This window comes from Podarcis erhardii (genome assembly GCF_964252035.2).
Source record: "Podarcis erhardii genome assembly, chromosome: 8".
Classification (NCBI taxonomy): domain Eukaryota; kingdom Metazoa; phylum Chordata; class Lepidosauria; order Squamata; family Lacertidae; genus Podarcis; species Podarcis erhardii.
The window spans coordinates 80562134-80587045 of NC_138499.1; the positions used below are offsets into that span (position 1 = coordinate 80562134).

General features: G+C 44.7%; 1 protein-coding gene and 1 long non-coding RNA gene across 11 annotated transcripts in view; one reads left to right on the plus strand and one right to left on the minus strand.

The window, feature by feature from the left end:
- Positions 1-24912, plus strand: part of LOC309348015 (catenin delta-2) — a 226711-nt gene that overhangs the window by 158390 nt on the left and 43409 nt on the right. For all 6 annotated transcript variants that reach the window (XM_081873002.1, XM_081873005.1, XM_081873004.1 and 3 more), the window contains 3 exons: positions 7254-7404; positions 19120-19330; positions 19901-19985. In XM_081873002.1, the coding sequence (XP_081729128.1) occupies positions 7254-7404; positions 19120-19330; positions 19901-19985 (447 nt within the window). The remainder of the gene's footprint in view (positions 1-7253; positions 7405-19119; positions 19331-19900; positions 19986-24912) is intronic.
- Positions 7412-24912, minus strand: part of LOC309348111 — an 85713-nt gene continuing 68212 nt past the window's right edge. For 4 of the 5 annotated variants that reach the window (XR_014159161.1, XR_014159162.1, XR_014159163.1 and 1 more), the window contains one exon: positions 7412-8461. This is a non-coding gene — a long non-coding RNA (uncharacterized lncRNA). Of the gene's footprint in view, positions 8462-13686; positions 14778-24912 lie in introns of those variants that run through there. The other variant, XR_014159165.1, reaches the window with a different exon arrangement.

Consider the following 24912-nt stretch of genomic DNA (forward strand, 5'->3'; position numbering starts at 1 on the left):
GGATACCTAGAAGCTTCCTCCAAAAAGTAGAAACAAATTGGCGCCCCCTGTCGGACAGGATGGATTGTGGCAGCCCATGCACCTTGAACACGTGATCGATGAAGAGTTTGGCGGTCTGTTCCGCCGTCGCCACCTTCGCGCAAGGAATGAAGTGCGCCATCTTGGTGAACAGGTCCACCACCACCAGCACCGCCGTCTTGCCTCTGGAGCTGGGCAGGTCAGTGACGAAGTCCAGCGCCACCCTCTCCCACGGTTGCTGTGGCGTCTCCAGCGGTTCCAGTAACCCCGCTGGCTTCTGGTGCACTGGCTTGGACCTCTGACAAGTGTCACACCTGGCGACGTAATCCGCTATCTCTCCCCGCATCTGGGGCCACCAAAAGTCCCTGGCCACCAGTTCTATTGTCTTCTCCTTGCCGAAGTGGCCCGCACTGGGGGCGTCGTGCAACTGCTGCAGAACCCTCGCGCGGAGCTCTTCGCCCGGTACGTAGAGGGCACCTTTGTGAGTCAACAGCCCGTCGCGTAATTGGAACTCATCGTCTCTCTGCGAACCCCTGCGCAGCGCCTCCATCTTGGATTGTGCAAAGCGATCTACTTGCAACGCACGTCGCACCGTGTCCAGGTCGACTGCGATGGTAGCGCACGTCCACGCCTGCGGTGCGAAAATGTGCTTGGCTGCCACTGGCGCTGCTTCCTCGAGATATTGCGGTTTCCTGGAGAGCGCGTCGGCTATAACGTTGGAATCTCCCGGGATGTATTCTATCCTGAAGTCGAAATCCGCGAAGAATTCCGCCCAGCGCATGTGTCTTTGGCTCTGGAGCTTCGCCGTGCGCCAATACTCTAAGTTCTTGTGATCTGTGCGGACCTGCACTGTGTGCTTGGCACCTATGAGGAAGTGTCGCCACGCTTTGAAGGCAGCGTGGATGGCCAACAGCTCTCTGTCCCATATGGTGTAGTTTTGCTCCGCCTTGCTGAGCTTTCGGGAGTAAAAGGCACAGGGTCTCCAATTTCCTTGGGAATCTTCTTGCAGGAGTACGGCTCCCACCGCTCTGTCTGAGGCGTCGGTCTCTACTCGCATGGGTCTGCCCGGATTCACGTGCATCAGCTGCTCCTCGGAAGCGAAGAGGCTTTTAAGCTTCCTAAAAGAGCGCTCCGCCTGTTCCGTCCAAGCGAACTTCTTCTTCTTGGAACTGAGGGTGTCCGTGATTGCTGCCGTCTCCTTTGCAAAACCCCTGATGAATTTGCGGTAGAAATTGGCGAACCCGACAAATCTCTGGACCTCCTTCCGATTGCGTGGGCTCTTCCAGTCTAACACTGCGTGGACCTTGACGCTGTCCATGGCCAGCCCCTTGTCAGACAGCTTGTAGCCGAGGAAATCCACCTCCGTCACATCAAACTGGAATTTCTCCAACTTGGCGTAGAGCCTGTGTTCTCGCAGTCTCTGCAGGACCTCCTTCACGTCCCTTTCATGAGCCTCCTGCGATTCCGAAAAGATCAGGATGTCGTCGAGGAAACACACACACTTCTTGTAGAGGAGCCCCGCCAGCACGTGATGCATAAAGGCTTGGAAGACGTGAGATCCATTTTGGAGACCAAACGGCATAACTCTGTATTCATACGTGCCCAGAGGCGTGAACATGGCCGTCTTCCACTCATCGCCCTCCCAGATACGGATGAGGTTATACGCTCCACGCAGATCCAACTTGGTGAAGATTTTCCCCTTCTGCACGGTCGCTAGGAGGTCATCAATCTTGGGCATGGGGAAGGCCTTGGGCTTGGTCATGGAATTTACGGCCCTGTAATCCACAATGAGTCTTTTCTGGGGCGTGTCCTTCTTCTTTACAAAAAACACAGGACTGCCCCCCACTGCTTTGGACTCCCGGATGAATCCACGCTTCAAATTATGCTCTATGAACTCCCTGAGTTCTTGCATCTCGTCCTCAGACATGGAATACAGCTTCGCAGTCGGCAGCTGCGCCCCCGGCAACAGGTCGATCGCGCAATCGTAAGGTCTGTGGGGCGGCAGCTGGTCAGCTGCCTTCTCGCAGAAAACCTCCAGGAAACTCTCGTACTTGCGAGGAACTGCCTGCGCCATGCCAAGTTGCAGCTGCTGCTCCGCCCCCTCCTCCTGGCTGGACTGGATACAATGTTGAGCACAGTACGATGAGCAAAAGGTGGTCTGCCGTTGGTACCACGCTATCGCAGGACTGTGTCTCTCCAGCCAACTCATGCCTAGTACTATAGGCGTGTCCGACAGGCGGGTGACATTGAAGCTGATGACTTCTCTATGATGTCCAATCCTCATCTCCATGGGAGGCGTCTGTTGCACAACTTGTCCTCCCAGCAATTTCCTGCCATCAACCGTGACTACGTTCAGAGGCGTTGTCGCGGGCAGAAGCGCTATGCGATGCTGCTTGACGAAATGCACCCCCACAAAGTCCGCGTTGCTCCCAGAATCGATCGTGATGGGGACTTCCAAGGTGTTTCCGTTCGGCAACTGGAGTGTTGCAGTGAGCTGCACCGTTGGCTTGGGTGGTAAAGGGTCTGTACGTTGCAAAGGCACTGGGGACTGCTCTACAGATTCGCCTGGCTGAGCCCCAGCAGCTCTGCTTCCAGCCAGGCACTGTCGTTTCCCTGAGGCTGCTCTTCTTGCATCACTTCTGCTGCCACTGTTGCTAAGGCTGCAGTGTGCTTCTGGGGCCTCTGGGGGCACTCTTTCGCCATGTGCTGTGCACTGTCACAGATGTAACATTTCCTGTTCCCTCTAGGAGGCTTCGCCTTTACTGCCCCGGATGCTGGGACTCTGGCTGTTGCTTGAGCCTTAGCACCACCAATTTCCATCGGTTCCTCCCCCTGCCGCGCCAGCGGCGAGGGATGTGCCTGGCTGAAGTCTCTGGGGAGAAAAGGAGGCGTCCTTGCCGGTGCACACGCCTGGCGTCCCTCCTCATTGTGCCAAGGACGTTCTTCGTGCCGTACCCCTATTGCAAGAGCCCTCTGCACGACGTCCTCCAGGGTCTGAGGTCTGTCTCCCCTGGCAAGTTCATCTTTTATGGGGCCGCTGAGACCCTCCCAGAACAAATCTCTCACTGGTTTGCAGTCCTTCTCCCAGCCTAAGACAGTCAGTAAGGCGAAAAATCGTGAATGATACTGACGCACAGTGGCTCTGCCTTGCCGCAACCCGTGCATTTCCCTGCGTGCAAGATCAAGATCCACGGTTGACTGGAAACAAGCGTCCATCGCTTTAATAAATTCATCAGAATCGCGGCGGGCAGGGCCGTCTTCGCGCCACAAATTGCGCAACCAAGCTCTTGCCTCCCCATGCAAATGAGACACAATAAACCCCACTTTCTCCTCTTCATCTTTAAAGTCATTACGAAGCAAATGCAGTGCATACAAGACGTCTGCTCTGAAACTTGGGTAGTGCTTTAAGTTCCCATCGAAGTGGGTGACTAGACTGCCCCCCCGCCTTCCAAGTCCAATTCCCTCTGATTTGGACCCTGGGAACCCTTCCTTGCTTGCACGCTCCCACCTTATTTGCAGGTCCTGGCAGCACTTCTCCGCTTCATCACTCTTCTTCTGAGATGCAATGACTGCAGCGGTGAGTTCTGTAACTGCGTTGCGCAGCGTTGCTAGTTGCTCCTCCGCACTCATGGCCGCTACCGTTCGTGAGCTTTGCAAAAAAAAAATTTGCGTTCTGAGAGAGGGTACTTACTGTCAGAGTCACCCGTGGTCCCAGCTCACAAGAGACCAAAGTCCACTCCAGCTTATGTACAAAAGCTTTAATTGAAGAACATTATTAGCTTTACATCCGAGCCCCGTGACTCTACGTCTGTTACGCTTAGACCGCTGAAGTACCCTCTGAGTCGGTCCCCCCTCTACACCAGTTTAAGAGGCTTGTACTGGTCCACCTCTTTCTCTCTTTCCTTTTCCGCAGGGTCTTTCTGCCCCCCTGTGTTCTCTCCCTTCGGGACTCTCCAGAGGCTGAGTCCTCTGCCGCCTCCTCCCCCCTCCTTCGGGCTTTGGGACCAGGCTCCTCCCCAGGACTCTCTTCATTTCCGCGCGCCTCCCATTTTGAACTTGGCGCGCGTACGTTGCTCCTGACCTTGCCTTCGACAGTTACACTGCCCTCAATACTACTTTCCTCCCCTTCCGGCAGGACGTTTTGCCCTGATCTCCTTCCCCTCTCTGCTTCCTGTTCTGCTCCTTCTGACACACTGGTCACTCCTCCCCCCTCACTCCGTTCCAGCGGAGCAGCCGGTCTCGCTCTCCAACTCCCACTGGGGGTTCCCCCTTCGTTTCCCTGCTCCTGACTGCTTCTCCCTCTAGCTTCCCTTGGCTTGACCAGAGGGGCTCCCTTTTGGGAGTCCTCCGATTCACTGGACGGACTCATGGACAATCTTGGGTCATTGTCATCCTCTTCCTCGTCACTCTGGAATCCTTCCCCCTCACTCTCTGTCTCCTCCCTCATCTGCGCCTCTCTCCCTGAACCCCTGACAATAATAATAATATCAGGGACCGCAGAATGACAATAGGTGATACTTTGCCTATCGTGGTATTTCCATTTTAGATCATACTTAACCTGTTGAATTTCTCCCCGCTGCAGCTGTTAATAGCACAAGTGTCCACGCCCTCCCCAAGTGCCATTCCTAAGCTATGCAAAGAACCTGAGTTTCATGAGCTTGTTACTGTGACCCCAAAAAAGAGAATTCCACAGCAGAAAATTTGCAGCAGTAAAGTTTAATTTGGAAAGTGTTGAAACTCCCAAATGATGTATTTATGCTCTTACAAAAGACAGCAATATATTTCTTCTGTTTGCAGCCATATGATAATATATTTCTCATTTTGCACTGTTTATGGAGAATGGGGAGGAGTGTTGCAAGGGGGCAGGAGAAGCCCCCAAAGACAATTTAGTGGTTGCAAACAGCTGATGGAGTAGAGGTTATACCCCCTTCCCTCCCCTTCTCAGAACAGATCCCTCTTTAAGTTGCTGCTGTTTCCCATGCCGTGGATGTAGTTTGCAGTTGCCCACCTTAGATTCTCAGGCTAATTCCTCCAAAGGATAAAGCCTTAGAAACTGAGGTTTTATGATAGCAGTTAAAAACTAAGGGGTATCGTTATATTGCAGTCTTTTCCTCTTTAATTACCTTGACTCTTCTAAGAAGGGACAGTTCCAATGAAGAGGGGGCATATCATGATGAGCTGCGGTTCTACAGAGCAGTGTCTGCTAGTTATGCCCCACAAATTCCATTATCTATAAATGGTCTCGTAGAATTTAATGCAACTTCCATGCATGCCTTTGACAATTTAGCAGCCACTGGAAGCAAAAGAAATGGATTTTGCTTTCTGGCTTACCTCTCTATGAATTGGAGCAAGCTGTTCCCATAGGAATTGCCTTCCTTTTCATGCTGAGCAATTACTTGAACGCTGATGTCAGACTGATTTATGGAGTAACTGGATGATTAAGTATATTGGCAAGCCATCTAATTTTAAAAGGCGCAAAAGACCCTCTTTTGTCTTTTCCCGTTTTTATGGTGTTTTTTTTTTTTATAAAAAAAATATATATCCTTCAGTAGATTTGTGGAAGCTTATTGACCCGCAATCTAGAAATGCAAGGATGTTTCTCAGTGGCTTTAGGCAAACTGAAAGAATAATCAGGACACACAGGAGTGAATCTATTTCTCAATTCTTGGGGAAGGATGAAGAAGCTGTCTTTCAGCATCTCAGCCTGAATGTGTCCCCGCAGTGCGGACTGCTCAGGATAATTGCTTGCAAATATATCCTAATTGACAGGTTAGGTACCCAGAGATATCTCACATGATTAATAAAGGTGCCTGTAAGGTTCAAGACTTGAAGGCATGAATAAGATTATAGCCTCAATCACAATGACAGTTTGTGGATTCTCTCTGTAGCTTCTCTCTGGGGGTCTAAAGAACTGTTGCTCAATCTGGGGAAAACAGAATGTGGGACAGAATTGTTGTTTTACACATTTTGGCCAGTCTTTCGGCATCACCTGCTTTGGGCAGCAGACCTCCATGCCTTGTCACATACTGCTTTTGAAACTCATGTCACTTTCAAAACTCATTTGTCATACAGAATGGAGCCTGCTGTCTGAGAAACACAAGCACAACATCCATTAGTTGTGTGGTTCTTTTGGATCCTGGGGTTTGTGTCACAGGTTTCCTACAGAGCTACAATTTCCAGAGTGATTTAACAAACATTCCCTCTTCCTAGGGAACAATTGAGAGTTGTGGGGACAATAGGTCGGGTGGGGTGGGGGGGGGGGAGAGACTAGGTTATATAATATAATAATAGTATTTATATAGCACTTTTCCTAAGTGGTTCAAACACTTTGCTTATATTAGTCATCCTTACAGCCAGCCTGAAACATAGACCAATATCATTATCATCCTTCAGTCCTGGTTTAGGATGAGAATTCTGGTTAGCATTAATCAGTGCCAAAATAATACCTAATGTGGGAGACAATTGAGAAGCATACAATCCCATTGCCCAGTCCGAAGCTTTAGCCATGGATAAGTGATCAGAGGCACATCAACAGTGGCGGGGGTTTTTGGAGGGTGCCTTTTCTGAGTTTATTGAAATATAAAAAATAATACACATAAACCATGCCAGAAAAAATCACTGGAGCAGGGCAGAAAACAAAGTTTGTTGAATAAGAGACAGTTGCTGAACAGGAATACAACATGGCAACCAAATTTTCCAAATTTTCCACATTCAAGTTTGAAACACCTTTGGAGACAGGCTACTTGTGTTATTTCCCCTGCAGTAGTCAAAGTCCACGTGTTGTAGGTTTTGTTGAGGTTTCCATTGCTGAGCGGTGGAGATCCTGGCTGAAGTCAGTATCCCTTCAGCGTTCCTTAGAACAATTTTTTTGTGTTTAATAAAGAAAGTTATGGAGAGGCGTTGCTAGAGGATTCAAGTATGTTAGATATTTCTCAATATGCTTCTGTCCAAAATAATGAAACCTGGGGCTCACATGATTGGCGGAAAAAAGTTACATCAACACATTTATGAAGCATAAATTATCTGAGTGATTTTTAAATTGGGAACTTCGACTTTTGGATTACCAGTTCAAATCAAAGTGATCAGGAATGGGTCGTTTAAAATCACATCTGGCAGTTCATGAACTTCATTTTCTTCTTCTAAATAGCAGACGTCATGGTAATTAATGCCTTGCTCTTGCAATCTGTAGAGCTCCCTTTTCTTTTCGTTCTGCCTCATACAATATTTTGTTACAGTGGTCAGTCTATATCCGCGCTGCCGTACGGAAAGAGAAAGGCCTGCCTATACTGGTAGAATTGCTTCGAATAGATAATGACCGGGTTGTATGTGCGGTTGCAACAGCTTTACGGAATATGGCCTTAGATGTCCGGAATAAAGAGTTAATAGGTAAGCGCTTATATTGTGCTATGTCTTGTTGGAAAACATCATTCTTATCCCTTTCACCTCAGCATGCTGCCGTCAAATTTGCTTGTGTGTGTGATCCTGAAATGCTACTCTTTGAGAAATAACTGCTGGATGTTATTTAGCATTAAAATATTATATTATTTTCTTCTATATTCAGTTATGCTTTAAAAATAAAAATACAGAAAGCATTAGCATGATCTCCTAAGGCTCTGAATGCATGCCCTGACCCAGGATCATTCTTGCCTTGTGTCTCTTCTGACTAGGATCAGAAGTCATTTGCTCAGCCAAACTTTCCCCCTTCTCCCTGACTTAATCCAATGTGGTTAAATTATCAAAGTTAAGCTTGAAGGTATGAGAAAGTGAAAGAAGCGCATGCCTCTTCTCCCCTCTTCAAAAAAACCAGAGTACATTCCCTGGCCCTTTTGTGGATTTCTGTATTTTTATTTTTAAATCAAAATCCCAAGGCGGTTGAGCCACTAGGAATTAAAGCATTGTTACGGCTACTGAGTTGACTTAGAAAGAACCATATGCAGTTTTAATATATTTAGACTGAATATGAGGAGTTTCTACTTGGAATAAAGAACCCTCGTACTTCTGTTGCCTCTCCAGCATATCACGAGAGAACCACTCATGCTATTTTTAGCATAATCTGAAAACTAGGAAGCGAGCATTCTTTATATAGGAAGCATACTGAAAATCTGTTCTTGCTTTTATTGAATGATAATTGAATAACTGAAAAGCTCATCAGTAATTTGGTTGCTTATAAAATGGCCAAGTTCACTGGCTGCCTGTTGAGTTTTGTTAATTATACTCTTTGGTAATAGAAATGGTGCAAGTTTTACTCTTGAATGGGAACGTTTTATCCCAGCTGTGGTTACCATTTATTTCATGTGTATGATTCCTTCTATTGTTCCTATTCACCTCACTTTGAAATTTTTCATACTGTTGCTTTGTTTGGTGAGTGTGTGCTACACAAGTTAGACTCACCTGCTGTTCACAATAGTTGAGAAGGGACTGCAAAGAATTCAAGAGATACAGTCTGAAACACAAAAACAAATGCTAGCTCTGTCAGGAGGTACCACATGTAGCAATTTGGGTTTTATTCATGCAGTGTGACTCAAGATAAAATGGTTGTGCAGGTGGAGTACAAATCGTCTCCTAGGTACTGTCCTAGGAACAGGAAGAAAATGTAATGTGGAAGAAAACCAGGCAGTGCTGAATGTCACAGCCTCTGCCAGCTATGTTCTGCAGGGAAAAGACTGGTAAAGACTTGAGGTGTAGCAGGGCAGTCGAAATGACATTCGTGTCCAAAAGCCATTTTTACTTCATTAATAATAATAATAATAATTTTTATTTATATCCCGCCCTCCCCAGCCAAGGCCGGGCTCAGGGCGGCTAACAAGCAATAATAAAAACAAGTTGAATGAATACAACTTAAAACAAGATTAAAATACAACATTAAAATATTGAAATATTAAAATGAATACAACTTAAAACAAGATTAAAATACAACATTAAAATATTGAAATATTAAAATGCAGCTTCATCACAGGAGGAAAAAGGAAAAAGAAAGAGGGGGAGGGAATCAAATTGGCTCCAAGCCAAAGGCCAGGCGGAACAACTCTGTCTTACAGGCCCCGTGGAAAGAAATCAGATCCTGCAGGGCCAATGTTGAAAAGGTCCTGGCTCTGATTGAAGCTAATCTAACTTCCTTAGGGCCCGGGACCACTAAGATGTTGCTATTTATGGACCTTGAGGCTCTCCATGGGGCATACCGGGAGAGGCGGTCCTGTAGGTATGAGGGTCCTAGGCCATGAAGTCTCTCACCACCTAGCCAGTAGTCAACTGATTCAACATGAGACATGAGATTATTATTTTTTAACCACGCCATACAAAATGCTTATTCTAGTCACTTTTCTTTGGGCCCATGTTCATTTTCTAAACTTTATCATTTGAGGTGGCTGCTTTGAAGCATTCTTTGCTGGCCACCACAACAAAACGCAAAGTGTTTTCTGGGAGCAAATTCTCCACTCATTCTTTAAAGGTGGTTTCTCTGTCCTCACATTTATGGCATGAAAGGCTGCCTTGACTGCCAGTTGACTGGTTTTAATTCTCCAGTGGATAAATATATATTCAGAGGACCACTGGTCTATCATCTTCAGTCATGTTGGCTACAGTTTAGAAAGGGAAAAATATTAAAGAGTAAAGGAGCTCACAGAAGGCTTTTCAGAGTTGCTTCAGATGCTGCTTTCCCCATCTCACATTTTTAAGATGTGAAACCTGATCGTTCATGTGTCAGTCATCCCTTTATCCCTCAGTGGCTTGCAGCCTCAAGTGGAGACCCACCTATCCATGAAAAGACATCACAGATCAATCACCATATAGAGAACTTTCATAGTGCCTCACATTGTTTGAAACACAGTGCTTTTCAGTAGAAGCAATTCACACATTTTAGCCTTAATATATACACAAACAACTCATTTTGTGACAAAAGGTGGGGAAATCACATCACTGAATGATTTCCTCCAGAGTACAAAGGAGCTGATTCAGTTCCAAAACCCCAGGGAAGATGATCAGGAGTGATCATGTCATTCCATAGCAAGGCTAGGGCTTTGACCAGATCACCAACTTTCTCCACTGGAATGCTCCACGAGAGCATTCAGGAAAACATCCGGTTCCATTGGTTTCCGAGGGTGGGCCATCCGAACAGGCCCTCCACCCTTACTGGGGCGAACTGCCACTGCCCCCTTCTTCCTTTCCTAATATCGCTTTGCACCTCTGCTCCCACCACTGCTTCCAGGAAAGAAAACGCCTCACACGCAACTTCCTGAGATGGAAGCAGCCGGTGCTCCTCCTTGACTCAGTCCCTTTATTCCCTAAGAGGAGGAGGAAGAGGTGGGAGCAGCAATAACCGCAGCAGAACATCCAGCCAGTGGCTATGTAATTCACTGGTATGCTACTGCTACATGTGCGTGAGAAAGTGAGCTCAAGAGTGTTCTCTTAATGCGCATTTGTGTGTGTTGGGACACAGGAGTTCCACATTCAAATACCTTCTTAGCTGTATAGCCAAATGAAATTCCTTGAGCAAATAATGTCATTTTAACTTACGTCATTGCATCTAAAGCCTAGCGGATCCTTTATGGTAAACATAAATATAAGCACCAATAGTCAAGAACAGCTGCTTCAAGTGACCTGCGATTCTAAACGCACCATCTTAGGAGTACAATAAGATAAAATGTGTTGTTGAGCCACCGCATAAACTCTCTATAGGTATTAAGTCTCCTGGTGTTAAAGCTATTATCGTATGTTATACAGAGTTCCAAGGGGGGCAGGAGGGGTGGGTGGGATATCTCAGTCTCTCTTGTGAGTCACTAAGAATCCGAAGTACAAAGTACATCTTAAGCAAAGCCTTTTGAGATGATGGTTCTAAGGATGGATTTCAGTACTTTATCCACTGTAGTGAAATGCTTTCTGTTGCTGTGGGACTGAATAGGTATTTGCTTTGCTTTTTTTTTTTTTTTCACTAAAGAGCTCAGCCTCTTCCTAGGGATATTGAAATTCCTCTTATTCACTCCCCACATCCACCCCCCAGTCTAAGCATCTCACATTCACCAGGACTTCTCTGATAAGCTGCCCTCAGCTTCCATAAACTTCAAAGGCAAAGGAAAAATGATTACAGGGAGAGAGAGAGAAAAAGAACTGCACCTTGAGTTCACACTTCAAATGAGAGGGAGAAAATTGATTAAGGATGGGAGATTAGCTTAGTTTTTGATCTGCTCCACATTACAATTAGGCATTTCTTGTTCCCCATGCCTTATTTTATTATTATAACATTTATTTCAATACCAAGTCATAAGTAATTACTGACCAAATACTATCAGTAAGGAGTTCCCAAATATATTTTTAGATGTGCCCATTTAGGAACCCTGCGGGATTTGTTTTTTAAGGGCATCTAAATCTAGTGGCCATGCTCAATTCCATAACATCAGGACTTATCCATACTTAACTTTTGCCCTGTGCTTTCTAGGCACAGCTCTGCACTTTAAAGTTCTTTGTTTTCCCTGCTGCTCTCCCCAGGAAACCCCACTCTTTAAAACAGAGTCGGAACAAACAGCAATTCAGGTTTTCCTGAAGTGGCAGATTGCTATTTTCTCCAATTCAGCTGTAAAGAGTGGGTTTTTATGGAAGTCTGGGCAAGCCCTTAGTTAAATTTTTATGCAGGCCTTTCTTTTCCTGTACCTTTTCCAGACCTGTATGCAGTATTCCAAATGTTGCTTCATCATCACTTGGCATTATGAGACAGGCTGTTTCGCTCCCCATCTCCTTTCAAATAACTCCTAACATTAGATTTGCTCCTCCCCCCCCCTTATGTATAACAAGTTGGCATTTTCAGGGAGTTGTCCACCATAGTACAAAGATATTTTTCCAAGGCAGTCACAACCCATTCAGAGTTACATATGGGAAGTTAGCACACAAACACAAAATGTATGCATAGCATACATTTACACATTTACACTTACACTAATTCTCAGTTGCTACTTTATTGCTGTTTGCTTGATTGCCATTTTCCCAAGGGTGAACTTTGGTAATCTTTTGTCCTATGGAGCCCTGTGCAAGGCCAAATCGGAGCTTCTCAATTATGGAGCTTCTCAATTTTGTGCTGCCTTGGCTGTATTCCCCCACTTTGAAGAGTTGGTTTGGGGGCCCTTCCCAGCCTGCTTGGGTGTTCAGCATCCTGGAAAATTAGGTGCCATCCACAAACACGGCTATGTCACTGCTCAGCCCTGACACCAGATTCTTTCATGAGTAAGTTAAATTGCACCAGTCCTAATACAGATCCTTAGGCAGTGAAGGCTGGTTTGTTAGGGGAAATGAATCACCAACCTATAATCTTTAGCTAAACACTAACTGTAGATGCCATTGCATTAACCTGTCAAAAGCCTTTTCCATTTTCAGGATATCTGTATACTCGGGAGATTACCCAAATGAAATCTTTAAATTGTGCAGGATGGAGGAGGTCTACATGGGCTTCCCATTCCTTCCATTGTCTGGGCATTCAGCATGCAATCCCATCAGCAGAGGGCTGAGGAAAGCAAGATTTTATTGAGTCCCAAGGAACTCTTTCAGGAGTACACCACCTGTGCTAGGACTGTATCAAGCCCTAAATGGTTTTGATTTTAATTTATGCAAGGCAGCCAAGCAGCATAAAACTGCAACGTGGTCTCCGTGCACAGTTGTTTTCCACCAAAGACAAATTAATCATGCTAATGGTCCCACGCATTATTTCCATGGAAGCAAATTAAGAAATGTGTGATCACTATACCATGGCCTTATCTTGTAACCCGCTCCCACCTTCCCTCCCCAAGTCTTCAGAGGCTTGGCTTAAAAAGATATTTCTGCATTGAGATTTGCTTTTATAAGCAAACGTTTTCATCCTTTCTTATTACAAGCTTTTTTCATGTTTCCTCCTCTGTGAATTGGGAATTTGTATATGCCAAAACATATGTTTTTGAATAGCAGGAAGCTTTTCATCTCTTCCCATAACATTAGGGTTGTGTCGTGACCCAGGGCTTAGATCAGTCTGCCCCAGGCAAGGAAGATGCTTTCATTTCTGAAGTGGTTCTTGATGTCCCCTGCTTCTTCAGAATCTCCATCATCAGAAAAGGCCATAAGGCCACCAGCCACTTGCTTTGGTTTAAGGAGGTCCCATTACTGCCCCACGTTCTGCCTGCTGCTAAATATCCCAGGTGTTGGCAAACACTTGTAAATTTTTACCCACTTCTGAGATAATACTGCAGAGATTGAAGCTTTTCAGCTCTGTTTAATCAGTCTGTGGATGTTGCAGGCGCAAGGCTTCCTCTCTTGCCCTTCTCAGCATGTGACAGATATATTTTCATTTAGTTTGTGCCGATTACCAGCTGCAGCTGTTGCTGTGCCATGTGCAGAACTCAAAGCCAATTGGCTTTTTCCATGCTACTGCAAGAGTAGTTTCTGGAGAATTAGTAGTGCCATGCTAAAAGCCCACAGAGAGTACTGCATGTGGCATCAGCATGCCCTCAACTAGCTCATCACATCACACCGTGGCCAAAAATAGGCATGGATTGATTTAAATCTGCAGCGGCCTGGCGCTGAGAAGTTCATGAGATAATAGGCTCTCTGTGGCACATCTACAGAAGCTGTTGTAGATTGAAGCTTCTCCCTGTACTTCAGGGAATGCATTTATTTTTTTATAAAATGCTGGAAGTTGGTCAGTGGAATTGTGATGCTCAATGATGCTTGTGAAATCATCCAGTGGCCATTGACACATTTTTTAAAACTCTCTTTGATTTGTACCAGACAGATTTACTGAAGGTATTTTCTCACCAAATAGGTCTAAGGACCACAGTCCTTAGCTAACCTGCATGGAAATTAAGTGCAATTCAATGTGATAGGTGTTTCTTTCAAGGAAGCAATCTTTGGTGGGAAGGAAATGTACAAATCTTCCATTCAGTTAAAGACTTCAATCCAGCCCCAATCTTTGTCAGATCAAGCGGTTCGCTTAGAGCTTTCCATGGTGCTGAAACTACCAGCTTGCCTTTCTTTTTCATGGGACTTGTGTCAAGGTCAGGATATGACAAGACCAGCTAGATCAACATATTAAGTCATGAAACTTTGGGGAATTTTACCTAATCATATTGCTATCAGCTCTTGTAGCATTCAACCAGTTGTTTGTTTTTAAATTGATTCTCCGTTGAGATTATTGGAAAATGCGACAGACTGAGAAGAAAAGGTTCACAGAAGTCCATACAAATAGAATGTCAGTAATGTTTCAATATTGCAATATTACTTGCATTTATTCACAGTGTAGAAAAAAGAGCCACATCAATCCCACATTACCAGAATAGCAAGTTTACTTCTGAAACCAAAGATACAATCCATTAGAGCTGTGTCCACATTTAAAGAGTAAAACCACTTAGTTGCTCTTTGAGACCATTTATGAATCCCCTTCACTTTTTCTGCAACATTATTTGCTGCTCTCCCCCACCCTTTCCCAGTCTCTGTCCTCTTACCTAGAACCTCAGCCAACCTTGTGATTTCTCCCTGGTTGCCTTATATATAGCAGAAGAGCTGCTTACACATTTCTTTAGAACTTATGCATTACTGTATTTCAAATGCACATCAGGAATCGCCTGTATACCCTGATCCATACAAAACATTCAATACTAGCTAATTAGTGTCTGGAGGTCACTGACTGTGATACGAACATAACGATTTTGCGATACCTTTCTTCCCACCTGTTGACACATCTGCAGAGCTGAAATAGGTCTGTGATCTTTCTTCATAGCCTCAATTTGTTACCATAATACAGATTGTATCTAGAAAGAGAGAGATATGTACCAGGAGAGATAATAAAGGCCTTCTGCACTGTATTTTTTGTGGGCTTTTAACCAGCCAAAATAGAACAAAAAAGAAGCTGGTTGGAAATTACAGTGCATTTAAAACATTGTTTGCTATACTGACATTTCAGTTGAAATTAAATGTTGTCTGATCAAGAACCATTTAGGGGGTGGGGTGGCTTTCCTACATTACGACCGTACCAATAATTAAAAGCAAAAGCCATTTAAAATACTGTGCATTCCCAATCAGGCTCTGAAATGTCATTATTATTTTGAACTAGAATAAGGAAGCATTCTATAGACACAAGCAAGGATCGACCAGCAAGATGATGCTAAGTTTTAGAAAAAAAGAATTATACTGCAGAATTTATGCTACCAGTATTGTAGCCAACTTAGCTATGAGAACACTAGTAGGCACTTTGATAAGGCAGGCAGAGAGCCTTGTAAAAGCACAGGGTTTTGTTTTTTGGGTATGTAATTGCTTCTCTGTATCTATGGCTCTTTCACATATTTCCTATTCATTCATTCATTCATTCATTCATTCATTCATTCTCTATTTCCCCTTGCATGTAATGCACAAAAAGTACTTCTTCATGAAGCAAATACCGTATTTTTCTCTCTGTAAGATGCACTTTTCCCCTCCTAAAAAGTAAGGGGAAAGTGTGTGCGTCTTATGGAGTGAATGCAGGCTGCGCAGCTATCCCAGAAGCCAGAACAGCAAGAGGGATTGGTGCGCACCAATCCCTCTTGCTCTCCTGGCTTCAGGGATAGCCTCCCGAAGCCTCCTGAGCAGAGCGAGAGCGCTCCCGCTGCACTCAGGAGGCTTTGCGTTGCTTTTGCTGAAGCCACGAGAGCAAGAGGGATCAATCCCTCTTGCTCTCCTGGCTTCGCTTCGCTGGAGAGCCTCTGCGCAGGAGAAACGGAGCCCCTTCCATTTCTCCTCCTGCTTTGCTAGAGAGGCTCTGCGCAGAGAGAGAACATTTTTTTTCTTGTTCTCCTCCTCTAGAACTAGGTGCGTCTTATGGCTGGGTGCGTCTTATAGAGTGAAAAATACGGTAGTCGAACTATGGAATTGGCTCCATCAGGAGGCAGTGATGACCACCACATTGGGTAGCTTTAAAAAGAGGATTTAGACAGATTCATGAAGGATGTCACCATCAATGCCTACTAACTAGGGTGGCTGGGTTGTACCTTCCCTGTCTGAAGCCTCTGAATGCCAGCTCCTGTGAATCACCAGGGGTGAGAGAGCCGCTGTGCCCAATTGCTGCTCTGGGACTTCCCATTGACATCTGGCAGGCGGGTAGTGTGAGATCAGAGTGCTGGACTCGATGGGCCATTGGCCTCGTTCAGCAGACACTTATATTCTAAAGGTCACTTACTTTCTAGTTGGACCATAATTGGACCATAAAAACTGCCAACTTGTTTCCCCCCACCTCTTTAACAGGAAATAGAACTTTTCTCTAGTATTCTTCTCCCAAAGGCAGCTGTAAGTCAGTGTCACCTTCAGTTCTTGCTTTTTTAAAAAAAGTTATAATCTGAGTGAGTGGGTAGCAGAACGATAGCCGTGGGAGAGACAGTGTCCTGGAAAATGTACTGCAGATTCTAATCCATACATGCAATTACTTTTGGTTCACCTTTTCCTACAAAGTGCAACAGATTTTAGTGACTTAAGAAACAAGAACTGAGAGACAATACAAGGCTGATGCTGACACCCCCCCCCCCCGAAATACAGTGAAATAATGGTAGTCTTGGATAACTTCATTTTCTAACATCAGAAATCCCCATGTCTCCAACTGCATTCTGTCCTGTAAATGCTACCCTGGGGTTACCTGTCTAATTCCTCCTTGCTTTTTTCCCATGAAACCTATGCAGATAAAGGAGCTTTCCTGAATGTCACCCAGACTTAAATTTAAACAAATCCTTCTGGAATGTGTTGAGTCATCGGGCCCTAAATTGCTGAAAGTGTGTGTTTGTTTGCAGAGGACAGGAATATTTACCTTAAAATTAACTATGGCTTTGATTCATGCAGTGCTCAATACCCATCCCTGGCCGGCCAAAATAATAAACAGTGCTGTCAGTATGGTCCATCAGGGGAAAGAACGGTGAAGGTGATGTCTGAGTACCCTCCCTCCCAGTCATGTCATCATCCAGCCACAGGTTGTCAGACCTGATAATGCAGATTGTTTGCTTGGCTGTGCAAGGTTCCAGTGTATGATCCATACATCTAGGATGCAATGTGACCCTCTTCTGCAGTGGCCATTTTTAATCCCAATTCCTCTTACTGAATAGAGGTCATGTGTTAGCTTACATAGTTTCTCCAATGTAACTCTACTGCAGTTTCACAGACTTAAGGAAATCTGTTCCTTCGTCATTGCTTAAAGCAGTTTTGAGCTTCTCTAAACCTTATTACCCAGGACCCCCAGAATGGCAATAAGTCTCTTATATCTTCACATGTTCCTGGTGAGCTCAGCACTCAGGACTGAGATGTTGTCGTTTAGTCGTGTCCGACTCTTCATGAGCCCATGGACCAGAGCATGCCAGGCACTCCTGTCTTCCACTGCCTCCCGCAACTTGGTCAAACTCATGCTGGTAGCTTCGAGAACACTGTCCAACCATCTCGTCCTCTGTCGTCTCCTTCTTCTTGTGCCCTCAATCTTTCCCAACATCAGGGACTTTTCCAGGGAGTCTTCTCTTCTCATGAGGACTGAGATTACAGTTCATCTAATCTTGGAATCCTCCCTATATCAAGGTTTTACAATATCTCCAGTGGACAGAACCACACACAAGTTCTGTGCACTATGTCCCTGCTAAAACCAGCTTTCCTCCTAAGGTAGTTTCTCGCACCCCTCAGCCTTTCATTCCTTCTTTGGGGTAGTGTTCGCATGACACACCTACACACTGCAGCCCACACACTAGCGTGTCACGGCACACAATTTGGAAAGCTCTGTACTAGCCAAAGGAAAACATGTTTGGAATCTCCCACACGCTAAATTAATTGTGCTCCTTTCCCATATCTGCCCCAGTCCAGCAAGGAAGACCCATATGCAGAAGCAGGTCCCACTTGTACTGCATATGAGCATAAAGACAGACATCAGACCACATCTGCCTTGCAATTATAATTCAAGACCAATTGAACTGTTGGGCTAAATATTTAAAATGGGTGTGTATCTCCATCTGAGCTTGCTCATTGTTGCATAATACCAATTGCAAATAGCCAGAGCTGGATCAAGCCATAGCTTTTTTTTAAAAAAAAATTACCATTAAAAAGTGCTAGGATTGTGGTACTGAGAGCTACCAGCTGTGGAATCCATTCTTGCCTTTCTAGGGGCTACAGATATTGGGGCTACAGCAATATTGGATAAACCCAGGTTAAACCATCAGCTCCTGGAAAGTTCCTTCAATAATTCCTTTTTGTTACTGTTTTGCCTTTGGTGTGTTTTGTGTGTGTGTGTGTGTGTGTGTAATATTGCTTTAGCATTTTAAATTGTAAGGCAACAGGAATATATTGGCAGAAAGGTAGTATATAATTGTGAATACTGTAGGGGGCATTTCTTGAAACTGGGGATTAGCAGGTTATTGGGGGTTTAATGGATTATCTGTTTTTAGTAATATTGTTTGGTTTATTACGAGTCACAGTCTGTTTCATGCACTTCAGATGTAGTCTTTCAAAAGTGTACTTCTGCTGCAGGGATAAATTGGTATGCCGCTGCTTCTGATGCCTGCGATAGGAATCTGTGGCTTATAAATATTTGAAGTAAAATAAATATTTCATTTTCCCAACCCTGGATAATCTGTATTTCATAACTGGGGGAAAGCAATTATTTCCACAGATGGCATATTCATCGCTTTGTGATGTGTGAGATATAGTTATGAGGATATTGTCTGTCATGTGAACTACGCTGTCCCTCTCTCTCACTCTACTATTACTTTGTGGTTTTTTAAATTTTGTGTGTTTGTTTTTAACACTTTGATGACATATTGTGTGTGACTCCTGCACAAAATGGCTCATGTAGCCTCATCCGTAGGGGGCTAGCCCTCCTCCATCCATTATATATAGACAATATATTGTGTGTGAATGGGATTTGCAGGATTAATGAGCATATAGGCTTAAATATGGTTGCTAACAGCTGATAATATAGATACAGGGGAGACAGGACAGTCACCTGAACTCATGCTAGCTTTCTAGGCAAAGCACATAGCTCAGGAGAAGTCATGGAATTATTAACCCTTACCCTGTACTACAGATTTTCTTTTCTATTCGCCCCTCCTTTCTTTGCTTCCAATATGTGACTCCTCCCTCCATTTAATTTCTTTCCAAAAGGGAAGTATGCTATGCGAGACCTGGTTCACCGGCTTCCAGGAGGTAACAACAGCAACAGTTCAGGAAGCAAGGCCATGTCTGATGATACTGTCACTGCTATTTGTTGCACCTTGCATGAAGTCATCACGAAAAACATGGAGAATGCCAAGGCCTTACGGGACGCAGGAGGAATCGAGAAGCTTGTTGGCATTTCCAAGAGTAAAGGAGACAAGTACGTTTTGCAAATCATCTCATGCCTATTAGCTATAATTTAATTAGTGCTTGTCTGCACTAATGATTTCCTGGAGAACTGTCGTTTATCATGTGTTAGTAAGCTTGACAGTTGATGGGGAAAGGGTGGGGGGGTAGTAGGTGGATAATTTCATATCAAAGCAGCTGACTATTGTCATCTGAGGCATGTTATTTATCAAGAGTAGCTTACAGTTTAGCCTATATCTGCACTCACTAGTATTACTTGAACTGATTATAAGTGCTAGTATGGGAACAAATTTATCGTTTAGAAAGTACATTCTCAATTAATTGTAGTTGTTGTTTCTCAAGAGCGTACTCCCGCCATAGATTATAAAAGAGAAAAGAGGGTTATGCCAGGTACTGGAGTCAGGTACTAATCCCAGTATTGGGAAAGCGTAGGTTATTTTCAGATGAAATTTGAAAGACCCAAGTCCACCATACCTCTCATAAAGTGCTGACTGAATTTACGATTATCAGCTGCTTCCTTGAGATTCCAGTTACTCCTAAGTATGTTTCCTCTTCCCTTTTCTTTCTTTTTTTTTTTCAACAGGCACTCACCAAAAGTAGTGAAGGCAGCATCTCAGGTCTTAAATAGCATGTGGCAGTACAGAGACCTGAGAAGTCTCTACAAGAAGGTAAGAGTCATTTAAATTCTTAAAATTAGTATCTCTTGGGGTGGGGTGGGGGTGTGTTTTACAGCAAAATCAGCAATGAGCCTAATATTGGAAATGTTGGCGTAAATACAAGTTTCTGCCTACTTTTGCACACCGTGTGTGGCTGATCATGCAAGAAGCACCATTTCAAATTTCACTGGGGGATGTGGGGCAAAACATTTCCAGTAGGGGAAGGATATTTCGCTAAGGTCCGAAGACTGGTTCTCCGATACATTTGAAGATCAGTTATATGAGAAGCAGCATATCTTTAAATCATTTATTTCGCTAGCCACAGTGGCTGTGTTCAGACTCTACTTTTGGAGGGGAGAGTTCCCTTGCATTCGGGTCCTGCTTCTGGGCATCACATTGGCCACTACGGATGGGATTTTAGGTCTGATCCAGTTAGGCTGCCCTTATGGTCCTACATTCTTACGGTTCATAATAACTGCAGGAATGTTATAACCACAGAACTGTCACTCTTGTAGAAAAGAGAGGTCAAGGAGGAAAGAGCCTTTGCTGTACCTGCCTAGTGCACAGGCCCATTTAATAAATAAGTATCATACAGTCAGGGCCCAAGCCATGGATAGCTCAGTCAGTAGAGCATGAGACTCTTAAGGTCGTGGGTCTACGTTGGGCAAAAGATTCAAACATTGCAGGGGGTTGGAGTAGATGGGACCCCCCCCCTCAGGGTCCCTTCCAACTCTACAATTCTGTGATTCTGTTGTCAGTCTGTACAACCAGTGAGTTGGCCAGGTGTGGGCACTCCTGAGAGACAAATACCGTATTTTTTGCTCCTTAAGATGCACTAAAAAGTAAGGGGAAATGTCTGTGCATCTTATGGAGCGAATGCACTGGGCGGCAGAGGGATCCTGTAGCTACCACTGCAGTCACGAGCTGAGGGATGCCTCCGTGGCCGGAGCCATGACTCCCATCCATCGCTTGCTGTGAAGCCATCAGAGCAAGAGGTGCTACGCAGCTATCGCTCTTGCTCTGCTGGCTTCAGCGAGAGCGATAGCTGCGCAGCTTGCTCTGCTGGCTTCACAGTGAAGCGGGATGAGGGACAGACGGGAACAAGCAAAGCAAGAGCTGCTTACATGGCTTCTGTCCCGCTTTGCACAGCTCTCACTTTGCTCGTCCATCCCTCCTCCCGCCTCGCTATAAAGCAAGCAAAGTGCCTGTCCCAGTGTCTCCTCCTCCTCTTCTTGCTCCGGCATCACTGCGCTTTACAATGAGGTGGAAGGAGGGATGGGCAAGCAAAGTGAGAGCTGCATAAAGTGAGAGAGAAGCTATGTAAGCGGCTCTCACTTTGCTTGCTTTAAAGCAAGAAAAGCGAGAGCCACTTACATGCTCTGCACAGAATTATTATTTTTCTTGCTTTCCCCCTCTAAAAACTAGGTGCATCTTATGGTCGGGTGCGTCTTATGGAGCGAAAAATACGGTACATATTATTGTCCTAAGTGGCTTAGAACTCATATATTTGCTCAGAATAAATTCATAAAGCACATGCTACAGGTAGTCCAATCAGAAGCAGCAGCAAGCCATTTTGGGGGAGGCATCATCCATTAGCAACTTCTAACCGTTTTAAGTGCTATGCTCCTTTACATATTTTGCCTACAGGCATTTCTTTAAGACCATTCAGAAGTGGAGGAGGGTCCCCTGTAGGACCCTCTTTTGTCTGCCACCCCAGTTTCCGGGGTGGGAGGAGGCAAGCTATGAAAATGTCTCCACTCACTGTTTTGCCGGCAGGCTGTTTTTAGAGCCTCAGATTGGCTCAGAAAATGGTAAGAATTGTTTACAGGGCTTTTTCTTAATAGTTCAATTTCTTACCAAGTCCATCAGAGGTGACTGGGGCCAAGCATTCTTCCCATCTCTAAATAAGACCAAGCAGTTGTCTAATAATCTGCACAAGAGAGTAATGCTTTCCTTTAATAAAATGTGTGTTGTGCTAGTAGTGTTGGTAAACAAAAGGGATTTTGAAAACAATTATCCACAGCTTGAAAGGATTACTTTTGCACTTGAAAAGAGAGGGGCTTTGCTTCTGTTCTATATTAGCACATTTATAAGATGCTGAACTGTAATGCGAGATTGCCTGGTTTCATAAATATGCACTATTAGAAGGGCATAAACAAACAATGAGTTTCCTTAAAACATCTTTAACACAAAAGTAACATAATCAGTACAATATTTTCTCCAGTGTACTTGTATATACTGGAGAGGAAGCTCACCCTCTGTGTTTACTGATGCCCTCCATTCTCCCAAGGCAAGATTGGATTAAGCTAGGAACAAAGAAGCCAATACTACCAGAGATGAGAAAACGATGCAAGGGGAATAATAGTGGCACAATGATACCAGGTTTTTTTAAAAAAAAACACAGGTATCCTACCAGTCAACCAGTCAAAAGAAAACTTTAAAGGCAGCTAATAGCACAGTCCTATACCTGACTACTCAGAAGTAAGTTCCATTGAGTTCAGTGGGAATTACTCCCATGTAAGTGGGTATAGGATTGCAACCCAAGTGGCCAAAATTATTTATGCAAGCCAGGGAAATGAGCAGCAGAATTGAGAGCCAGTGTGGTGGAGTGGTTAACAGCGGTAGTCTCGTAATCTGGGGAACCGGGTTCACGTCTCCTCTCCTCCACATGCAGCTGCTGGGTGACCTTGGGCTAGTCACACTTCTTTGAAGTCTCTCAGCCCCACTGACCTCACAGAGTGTTTGTTGTGGGCAAGGAAGGGAAAGGAGAATGTTAGCCGCTTTGAGACTCCTTAAAGGGAGTGAAAGGCGGGATATCAAATCCAAACTCTTCTTCTTCTTCTTGCAGACTCCATGTAAATAAGTGCAAAAGGCACATTTACAGGTTTGCTTGTTAACACAATTGCAGCTTCACAATTGCAGCTTTCGTTGAAACCTCAACGAAAACTCACTGCATTATAGCAGCAGGAGGAGGAGAGAAGGCAGTGTCAGAAGTTAAAATGAAAGGGGTTGAAAATAAAACCGCAACCTATTGCTGATGCATACATTCATTGTAGAATGAATATATTGGTCATCCCATTTTTTTAAAAAAAGGATACCATACCTAAGCAGGAAAAGGCAGCTAAAATAGTCAAGAGATGAAGCATTCTTATAAGGAAAAGTAACATTTCTAACTGAGAGAATATGATAGAGGCTTTTCAAATTATAAATGGCATGGGGAGAATGAAGAGAGGGAAATTAGTGCTCTTCCGTAACACAGGTTCGTCGAACAAAACAAATAGGTAGTATGTTCAGGGTAAACTCAAGAAATTATTTCTTCAGACAATGTGTAATTACCTTGTGGGATTCACTGCCAGAATATGTGGTGGCTTTTAAAAAGGGTTGGGAATGTAATGGACTTATGTACCACTATTGGCCTAGATAGCTACAAGAAAACTTCATGCTCAGGGATGGGACAGCTCCAATTGTAAGGTGCTGGGGAGAAGCAGGGGATGGCTCCAAATTTAGGCTTTAGTCACTGATCAGAAGGCTGAGTGTTCATATCACAGCAGGGTCAGGATTCTGACATGGGACATGGGTGGCGCTGGGGGTTAACCCACAGAGCCTAGGGCTTGCCGATCAGAAGGTCAGCGGTTCAAATCCCCGCGACGGGGTAAGCGCCCATTGCTCCTGCCAACCTAGCAGTTCAAAAGCACATCAAAGTGCAAGTAGATAAATAGGTACCGCTCCGGCGGGAAGGTAAACTGCGTTTCCGTGCACTGCTCTGGTTCGCCAGAAGCGGCTTAGTCATGCTGGCCACATGACCCGGAAGCTGTACGTCGGCTCCCTCAGCCAGTAAAGCGAGATGAGCGCCGCAACCCCAGAGTCGGTCACGACTAGACCTAATGGTCAGGGGTCCCTTTACCTTACCTATACCCACCTGGGAGTAAGCCCCATTGAACACTGTGGGACTTCCTTCTGAGTAGGCATGCACAGGATTGCTCTGCAAGTTTAACCCAGCAGGTCAGTTGTTCCTGGAAGTGACAGTGTGTTCCCTTTGCATTGGAATACTACCTTTGTTTCAAGTTGATCCCTATATTGTTAAGAGTTCATTAAATAAGGATGAATAAATCCCTGCCTCCCAGAGTGAGAATGAAGCAGGGGTTGTTTCCAAGGGTTGTGCCTGGTATCTTCAGATATGGATGGGTGGTTGGGGCAGGGTAGTGCCCTTAGCATACCTCTGTGGGGATTGGAAATAAGTTGGACTGTAAGGCTGGATGAATACCATTTATTCATGTGGGTCATATCATTAATTGTCGTCAGCTCTGACCAAGTTAGAGATGTTTTAGTAGTTTCTTTTTTAAAAAAAAGGGAATGTACTGAATATTTTCTAATTCGAACATTCACTTCAAAAGTAGCACATTTGATGCCGTTGAATACTGAAAAATTACCTGGCCAAACATTCATATGATTTTCAAGTTGCTCGATGCTCTTTTGTTCCCCTGGCTTCTGCTTCTCTGCACAATTTTATTCTCATTTCCCCCCTCCCTCACGGTGCTTGGCCTTATTTGCCCCACACGCTGCAGTTCTTTCAGCTCAGAGGTAATGCACTCTCTCAACAGGTCCTACCTGCTAATAGGTGGGCGGTCACATTCTGAACCAGTTCAAGTTTCCAAACAACCTTCAAAAAAGCTATGTCCTGTAGAATATTTTGCAGAAATTCAGCCTGGACATTACCATGGCGTTCATTAGTGGCAAGGTCATCATTCTCCAGGAGCAGCCATGGCTGGCGTTCCAAGCTAAGTTGGGGGAAAGCATTCCTAACTGACTCCCTTTTGGGATTTAAGGAGCACAGCTGGGTATAGGAGCAACCCAGGACTGTTCAGCTGATCCAGGGATCAGTGCTCACTTGTTTAGAACAGTATAGCCACCAACTGTGTCAATCAGACCTTCTCACCAA